The 9,504-nt window shown below is 30.9% G+C and overlaps 1 protein-coding gene across 1 annotated transcript in view; it reads right to left on the reverse strand.

The window, feature by feature from the left end:
• Positions 1 to 4,809, reverse strand: part of LOC106474996 (ATP-binding cassette sub-family C member 9-like) — a gene marked incomplete at its 3' end in the record, with an annotated part of 27,966 nt that extends 23,157 nt beyond the window's left edge. The window contains exons 1-3 of the mRNA XM_013935692.1: positions 4,634 to 4,809; positions 1,541 to 1,597; positions 112 to 312 (exon numbers count right to left, since the gene is read on the reverse strand). Of these exons, the coding sequence (XP_013791146.1) occupies positions 112 to 312; positions 1,541 to 1,597; positions 4,634 to 4,660 (285 nt within the window). The remainder of the gene's footprint in view (positions 1 to 111; positions 313 to 1,540; positions 1,598 to 4,633) is intronic.
• Between the last annotated feature and the right edge of the window lie 4,695 nt (positions 4,810 to 9,504).

The raw sequence follows: 9,504 nt of genomic DNA on the forward strand, positions 1-9,504 counted from the left end.
AATAACACACACACACATATATATATATATATATATATATATATATATATATACACATAACTAATTAGTCTGTTTATATAGCAACTGTTAGGTTATTTTTTAATACATTACCTTAGTTGGATCAGGTTTAGACAAAGTTCCCTCTTGAATAGCTGCTGCATACAGAACAATAATATTGATGGCCATAGGGCCAACTAACCCTACCAAATCACCAACCATCTTCATCATCCCTCCTAGTGCCAAGGTCTTCCAAAATGTCAACCAATAGCACTTCCACAGAGACACTACCTTCCCAGCTTTTTCTGCGGCAAGCTACAAAAGAAAATAATACAAAAAAAATTGCCCCAAGAAAGAATTACAAATATCTATTTGTAATTAATTTTCTTACAAATGGTTGATCTTTTGAAAAGCTCTGTTAACTTTTGTTGCAAGATATGTTCACTTGTCATATCTCTAAATAATCTATTATTTACCACTGTATATTTCTCTGATACTTTCATAACTTATGCTTTTGTACATATACTCTATACTACTACTACTTGTTTTTACATATCTATAGTTTCTGCTCCATAAAAGGAAACTTTACTATATACAACTTACATGTAAATAATACTTACTTTAACACACTTCAAAATACTCGTTATACCTGATGCATTTTATTTCTAAGAATTAAAAATGGAATGAAAATGGGACTGTTTTAAAATTTTTCACATATTACAAATAATACAGGCTAGCTGTGGGGTGCAAATTCAAATCCCTGCCACCAGACATATTCATCTTGTATGGGTGCTGACTGGACTAGCCAGCCAGGTGTAAAATACTCTTAGCTTACAAAAATTACCAGCTGACCCCTAATTCACCGGGACTAAGGTCAAAATAAAAAAACAAACAAATAATACAAAAATGGATAGTTGAAACTTTATTATTCTCTTTATATTACAAGAGTAAGAAGAATGGGTAGTGCTGTATGAACACGTTAAGTACTTTGCTTAGATAACCCTGGTTTTCTATGTAGCGCATGTTGATATTAACTTCTGATCAAAGTAAGTTACTCATATCAATCAGAACTACAAAAAGCAATCAAGTAATAACTACAGATAAGTTAATACACAGTTCTTATTTATAACAATTAGAATACATTGTTTTATCAATTTGGTACCCTCATTTTCAGCAACATTTTTGGCCACATAACACGAACGTATGAAGAACGTGAGGTATGTTATGAGCATACTTGGTCACTGTGTCATATGCTAAATTTTTTAACCACAACTGCTCCGTAACACAAAACAATAACATTCCATAAAAGAAATTTAAGACAGCTTACATTACAAGTTAAGCAAGTATAAGTAAGTGCTGGATAAAACTTTTACAAGTTAAGCAAGTATAAGTAAGTTCTTGATAAAACTTTTACAAGTTAAGCAAGTATAAGTAAGTGCTGGATAAAACTTTTATAAGTTAAGCATGTATAATTAAGTGCTGGATAAAACTTTTACATTACAAGTTAAGCAAGTATAAGTAAGTGCTCACAAAAACCTCTTACCTTTTCTTTGAAATAGATATGATAAAACCTCTTAAACTGGTTCTCGGCTTGATCCGCCTGAAGAAGACATGGAGGATACCAGTAAACATTACATTCAAATACACTGTATTTTCACCACAAGATATGCAAGTTTCAGAGTTAGACATTTCATGTTTTTATGTCAGTCATAAGTAGAAATTTTACTTATCACTGATCAGGAGGACAAAAAAAAAAGGTCAGTTTAAACTTATGTTGGTTTGATTATAACTTTCATGAAGCAATTTTAATTTTAATAATATTTCATAAGGAGTACTGAGGTGTAATTAAAACTGCATTCTTTTAACATTCACAGATGATTCATAAACAATTAGAACTATAATAATAGCCCACTTTCAAAGAAGTTCTAACACTTTTTTGTAGTGATAATTAGGTTTGAATTATTTAGTACTGAAGATGATATTTATCCTAGTGATCATGCTCTATCTGCTTCTTAATAATGGTCCAACAAACTTTATCTTATTTGGCTAATGTTCTAAGATCTATGAATTTCAATCACAAGCTTAAGCAAACGAAATGCACAAAAAATCATTGTAGCTGCATTTTGGGAATGTAGTTCAATGAACTTGCTACGACTCAACTTCTTCAACCATCTTTCTCATGAAGGCAGCCATTGATTTGGATTTATGTAAAGATGCTTGTGAACCATCATCAACTAAAACGCCTTGTTTATTATTTTATCAATGGTACAAAAAAAAAGGTATATCCACATTTTTTGCATTAGACTTTTGGGTTGGAGAGTTTTCTTTCATGACCATAGTCTTCACTTGTGCAAAGGCACTGTTCCTGATTGACTTGGTGTATGATTTCTGAGTTTGTGACTATCTCAAAGGCTGTGGTGTGTTTTATCACTTCCACAGAAGACACTGAAGAACCACTTCTTTAAAATTATGTGTTCTTGGCTCTATATAGTTGAAAACAATCTCACTACATTTATATGCTTTGTTGAACAAAGCAATTACATACTGTTCTAGACATCAAAGTTTGGAGGCATTTTACACTTAACTTTTACATAAGTTTGATACCTCTCAAAACTTCTAAAAATATTGTCTTTTGGCTTATGTCATTTTACAATGTATTAAAGTAATGAACTAAATTATTTTTCAGAAAAATAAAGGAGAAGAACGGTCAACTATTCAAGTTCTTGAGTTAAGATTTGAAATAAGTCAAATTTTGATTACAAAACTACAGGAGAATAAAGGAGAAGAATGGTCAACTATTCAAAAGTTCTTGAGTTAAGATTTGAAATAAGTCAGATTTTGATTACACAACTACAGGAGAATAAAGGAGAAGAATGGTCAACTATTCAAAAGTTCTTGAGTTAAGATTTGAAATAAGTCAAATTTTGATTACACAACTACAGGAGAATAAAGGAGAAGAACAGTCAACTATTCAAAAGTTCTTGAGTTAAAGTTTGAAATAAGTCAAATTTTGTTTACACAACTAGAGAAGAATAGTTAACTATTTGAAAGTTCTTGAGTTAAGGGTGTTTTATGAAGTTTATTTCATTTTTCTGTGTGATCATGTGTGCTAACTCTTTTATCAGAATTGATATTCCATGTTATAGTGCTATACTCTAAAAACAAGTCAAAATTTCGATTACACAACTACACGAGCCTACTAGGCAGTTGAGAAAAAGTTTTTAGGTTTAGGGTATTTTAAGTTTCACTCCATGAAACACAACTTATACAATCTTCTAGTTGCATTTGTTGATCTAAATCATAATTCTGATTAGTATCCGAATCTACAAACAGAACCTTACTTTGCATTTTCATTAATTATCTCGGACATAAATTACATAACCTAACATCTTCCTGGGATTTCTGAGAGACCAACATTAACTGTTTGTCGTAGAAAAGTTTCTGCTTAATACAAATACACAACTAATAAACCTTCGTAACTTGTGTTAAAGAACAAAGTAATAGCTTTTAGAACTTTTAACAAACAATTATTTACTGATAACAAAATGCTATGCAAAACATTAACAGAAATAGGAAGTCTACAATAATATGTTTTAGGTTGATCAAAGACAGTCATTTTGTTGTTATCTTGCACCTGTCTTCAAAAACTCAGTATTTCATCCTTCGTAAAATACATGTACCTCTGGGATAAAATACTAACAACAGATTTAAAAATGATGCTGGATCTAAACTTATATTACATGATCTGTCTAAACTCATTTTCTGGGATCAGTCTCAAATCAAAATCGAAGACACAATTTAAAGTATCCCAGCCATGTTTCTCAAAAATCTATAAGACGTTTCATGTTGACATTCTACATTCAGAGTTATCACAGTGTAGATCTTACATTTGGGCTTTGAAATTTTCTTTGCATGTTTATACAGAAGTAATAAAAAACTTGTATGTAGAGATACCGAGTAATTAATTTTGGATCAAAATAGCAACTTACTCATCCTGCTATCTTCAGGATAAATGACTAATATTTCTTAACTTTCTTTAAAATTTTGTTTGAATTTTTTTAAACCTTACTTTTGTTGATTCTCACAAGTCAAAGCAAGCATTTCAAATCTTCGGAAACCAACTAGTATAATATTTTTTTAAAGAATAATGGAACAATTCTGCCAAAAGTAAGAAGCTTTTTTTTTCTACTAGGAGTATCCTCTCTACTCCAGAATGTGGATTTCTTTCTCTGAGAATATTAATACTTCTGGCAATGAACAGATAAAAATATTCTACATCATACAAGTAATGGTAGTACTTAATTAGTCATGACCACTAGTTATAATGTACAAATGTAAAAGGCATTTAAGTTTTATATCTTACTCTTAATCTGCTAATTATATTAAGTATTCACTTTTTATTTCATCTGAAGTAAAAAATAAAACGAATATTCTCAATACAATTACATCTAATTTTCACTCTTTACAAGTAACAACAACAAAAACAAACTGATGAAAAACAAAACTGAAACACAGAACAAATACCCCTGCTTTATAAGTCCTAAAACAACTGCTGACTGTTAGTTCATTAAAGTCTATAACATTAAGCCTTATTTTAATATCCCTGTTGGAAAACTTGTTTGTTTCATTTACTTACTTCAGGCAAGTCCCCCAAATCTTCCATTTCCAGAGGGTTTTTCCTTCCGTCACGTAAAAGTGGAAGTAACCAAGAAAAGGTTGCTTTAGAGAACAATGTGGTGAAATGATGTATGTATTTCAGTCTGGTCACATCATGTTTTACTGATACGTCTTCTTCAGCTTTGGGCCATAAATATTTCTAATCGGACAAAAAACAAAACAAAACTTAGCATCAAGGGGGATATAGTCAACATTTATAGTATAGTTTATTTAGAAACATTTCATTTTTATTTTAATAAACACTTCATTTCTTTTAAAAGAAAGAAAGAAACCTAAATATTAGTACCAAAGTTGAGTAAACCAACTTGAATTGCTATTTCTTTCTCAATAAAGTTATTTAAAGAACAAAAAAGTGCTAAACAAAATATTAAAGTTAATAATAACTGAAATCACATCATTCTTTACTGGTCAACAATATAAATTCTTGGTATCAGATTTCCTCCTCCCTTTATTGAGGGTACAAATCAAACAAACAGTTTCACAGTTGTGACATGTTCAACAAGAAGACATTCTATAATACAGCTTCAGCCACACTGGGTTAGAAAATACAAATTTAAGTTCAAATGTTATTAATATCAGTTGTATGAGATGACAAATCTTAGGTTGTAGAACATCTTAGCTAGTTGAACAAGACAATTGGCAGTAATGCATGTAGAGCTAGGAAATTAGTGGAAGTTTATAATCAATTAACCCTATATGCATGGGTAGGGGTCGAGGTGAACATGCCATGACCTTTTACAGAGTACCATTCAACATGTTACTATGTATTTGATGTCAGAGTTACAAATTTTTCATTTTACCCTACATTACAGATTTAGTGAAAGTTTGTGGCACAAGAGTGTAAGTACCAGATACAATATATATAGAGATAATGAAAAAACAGTATATACACATTGTGGGGAATCTAGAGGTTAAGAAAATGCAAACTGTACAATAGAAAAAAGTATTTTTTGTTCTTTACATGAAAATCACTTTGCACCTCGACTTGTTAGAGACTGAGTCAGACTGACATCATCAATTCACATACTTTTATAATAGGTGTAATTTTAATGTAAAAACAGAGTTGTAAATTTTACTAAAAGCATGCTACACTTTGTGTAGATACAAAAGTATAGTTAACCTTCCTACTCCAATATGAAGTTGGTCAACATTTGATCGATTTTCTTGCTCGTTAATCGATTGCATTCAAAATTGATTATTCTGATCTGAGAATTGGATAGTTGGAATAATGGAAAATAGTAATAATTGGAAACAATAATATTGATTAGTTGAACAACCTTGAATTAATCAAACGTAATAATAAGAAATCAAAATGACAATATTTCAAATACATGGTTAGTGAAAAAAAAACAATAACTGAAAATATTTATTATGATTAATTAATTTTTCTCGTGACATTTAATCAATTACTTCAAATTACACTAATTTATGTAACAGATGTTTGTTGGTGATTGATTATCTTTATTAGAGGAGTTAATCATTAAGCTCTACACGATACTAAATCCCACTAAAACAGATAAATTAGATCTCAACCTTCTTTACTGAACTGACTCAAAATGGATTTCCAATATGTACAATATGTACAATCTATATTCCATCGCTGTATGTTGCTGTCATTAGGCCTTTCACTCAGCACCAAAGTTCATAATGACGTGGTTAAAATTATCATCAACCTCAATGTAATATCACACACACATGTATGCATTAGATACCTGTTACTAAATGCCATACTCCTCCTCAAGATATTCAACACTTTAAAACTTAACTGTCTTATGAAGGACTGATATTAAAAATACTTCAATTAAAACTTTATTTGTTGTAGTCGAGCAGGTCTGGTGCCAAGAAACACATTTCAGTTACAGTGACACATAAAAACAAGATGAACTTCAAATACTACAATACATTATTCTTACCAGAAACCTGACAGGGCCAGTAAAGTATAACTTGATTTACATTATTAGCCTTATTGTGATGTGGCATCTGTTAATGTTACTGTTAATTAAAATCTTTACATTCTTGAGAAGTTACTGGATTGTTAAAATTTAAGAATAATACATTAAAAAATCAAAACTTTAAAAAGGTAGCAAGTTGTTACAGAATATCAAGTTTAAACACCAAGAGTGTTACTGTCAAAAACTGAGAACTAAAAAGCCATTACATTAAATAAAAAACAGAAACAACAACAACAACAAAATTGATAGCTTCAGTTGTCTGTATTTTCTTAACTTTGTACTGAGAACAAACTGCTTATTCTTAGAATTGATGATGGGTCCATATGGTTCCCATTGGTAATATATTTATGAACCATATTTCCTGTTGGCCCATTACTTTGTAGGTTAAAGGGTCCCTAGTAGGATACGAGTGAAACACACCAGAAAATTTTAACAAAAATATCAACAATATTGCAGTTAATCTAATTAATTACCATTGGAGTCACCGTTTATTTTACGCTGGCAATAAGTGACTTCAGTTAATTTTTTAGCCAGTTTGTAACACTGACTGTTGCAACAGGCACAAGAATAATGCTACTCAGTATGATGCAATATGTACCACCACTTGTACAGTGTGTTATAAAAAAAAAACACGTCAGTAACCTCAGGGTTAACAACAGTACATCTGCAGCCAAACTTTTAGTTTTAAAACCATGAAAATATTTACTAAAATTCAGAAAGTTTTTACTATTTCCTGTGAAACAAAAATAAATTTCAAACTTTAATATAAATCAAAACTACAAATCATTTCCTTAACATCCGAGAGGTTCATATAAATATAGAGAGATATTTCCTTCAGAAGAACATATAATGAGAGTACTATAAAATCAACTAATAATCAAATTTCACAAGTACTTTTGTAAGTGCTCGTAAGTGATCAATCAAGTCAGTGTTAAGATATTACGTAGAAAAAACTGCATGTGGCTATCATTACAATTTACAGTACCCAAACTGTGGTTTATGCTGTGTTAGCAGTGCTAACAAGCTTATTACAGACAGCTGTTTGGTACACTTGTCTTCCTGGAAGTCATAAATTTCTAAATTTGTAACTTAATATCATAAACACTTTTTTTTTCTTCAAGTTGCTGATTTCTGATACATGACGAACATGTGGTTATAGAAAGAAACTTCACACTTAAAATAACACAAATGACATTCTACACTTCCCTGCCACAGCAGAGCTTTTGTTCTTGCCAAGTGTTTTAATATGCTAATCTACACTGTAGTGTAAAGAATATATACGGGTACTTATGCAGGATGAAATAGCTTATTTCTTTATTGAAATTTTCTTTATATGGTAAGATTATGAAAAGCACAAAATTGAAGATGTAAGGAATAAGAATTTAATGTAATTATGTAACTCTTAATAAAGCTAGCATGTTAGCATGAAATACTTCAACGATTTCTAATAACTTATTTGTATTTCTTTCTAACTTTGTGAGCGTATTTTGCCCAATATATACATTATTCATATGAAACCACATTACAAATTCATTTTTCCAACTGAAAAATAACAAAAACAAAATTAACAAGCAGGTTGCTTACACTAATGCATAAAACCATTAATGCTCACTTTCTACAAGTCTGATGTTATATGCAGTTTGTATAACTAAAATTTGTTCTCTAAAGTTAAAAATTTAATATATGTACAGCATAAAATAAAATGGCATACTGTTAATCAACTGTTAATTTTACAAGTTAATAAGAAATAAAATTCATTTCAAACAGGTATTTACCTCTGAAATACCAAAAGTTTTTCCTTGCCAATTTCAAACTCGTAAAACATGTGACTCGAGATTTCAAACGTCCTTTATGCATGTGTTGCTAACCGATAATACTTCACTCTCCCACCTTCCACATGACTTCTCGAGGAAGCATAAAAAAATCTTACACAAGTTTTGCTTTTCCATTATAATCTAGATAGATTTTATTGAAAATTTGGTTTTGGGAAGGTAGGAGATAAATACCTATTTCAAGTTCATTTTAATTCTAAAAATGTTAAATTCAAATCAGGTTATCTTATTTTTCTGAAATACTGAAAAGCAGAACACCCATGCAACAAAAGTTTTGAGAACCTGGTGAACAAGAAAAATCATAAAAGTATAAACTACTAAAGTACAATGCAGGAAGATGATAATTTAGACTAATGGTTCCTAACTGTTTGTCCGTAGAGAGAGATTTCAGCCAGTCAGAAAGATGTTTGAAAAAAATTTTTTTTTTTAAATATAGCTAATGCAATATATTGTTTTACAGTGTGATTTAAAAGTACTTTAAAATTTAACATTGTATTAAGTGGTCTGTGAAATCTTGGGATCAGAACCAGTTGGTCTTCAGTTTGAAAAAACAAACAAACTGGGAGCTACTGATCTAAAGTATAAGAAATATGTAGCCAAGAAAACTGGAGTATAATCCAGAATCAGAAAATAATTTGCAGAATTGGAATCAAAGAAGAATGAGACCAGAGCTAAAGAATGCTCAGAGAGAAGGGATTGGTAATGGTGCAGAGAAATTATGGAGCCAATAATCAGATACAGGTGGCAACATCAACAGGCAGGAGGAATATTATTTCCTGCCCCTCCAGTGGAAGGTTCTTGAAGGTGCTTCATCAGGAAATGTCCTATCATCAGTAACAGTCACATCAGTGATAGTAACTTCATCAAGGGCTTCGCTGTTTCCCTTCTCAAATTCGAGTCGAGTTTCTTCTTCGACAGTGGCATTTTCAGGTGACACCTCTTCAGCAGTGTCATTTGTTCCTTTGTTCACTTCGTCCCAACTGAAATGTCCTGGACCATGATAATGCCAAAGCCTGTTGGCATGCACCACCTTTGGCTTACCTCGC

The sequence above is a fragment of the Limulus polyphemus genome, unplaced genomic scaffold (genome assembly GCF_000517525.1).
Source record: "Limulus polyphemus unplaced genomic scaffold, Limulus_polyphemus-2.1.2 Scaffold7947, whole genome shotgun sequence".
Taxonomy (NCBI): Eukaryota; Metazoa; Arthropoda; class Merostomata; order Xiphosura; family Limulidae; genus Limulus; species Limulus polyphemus.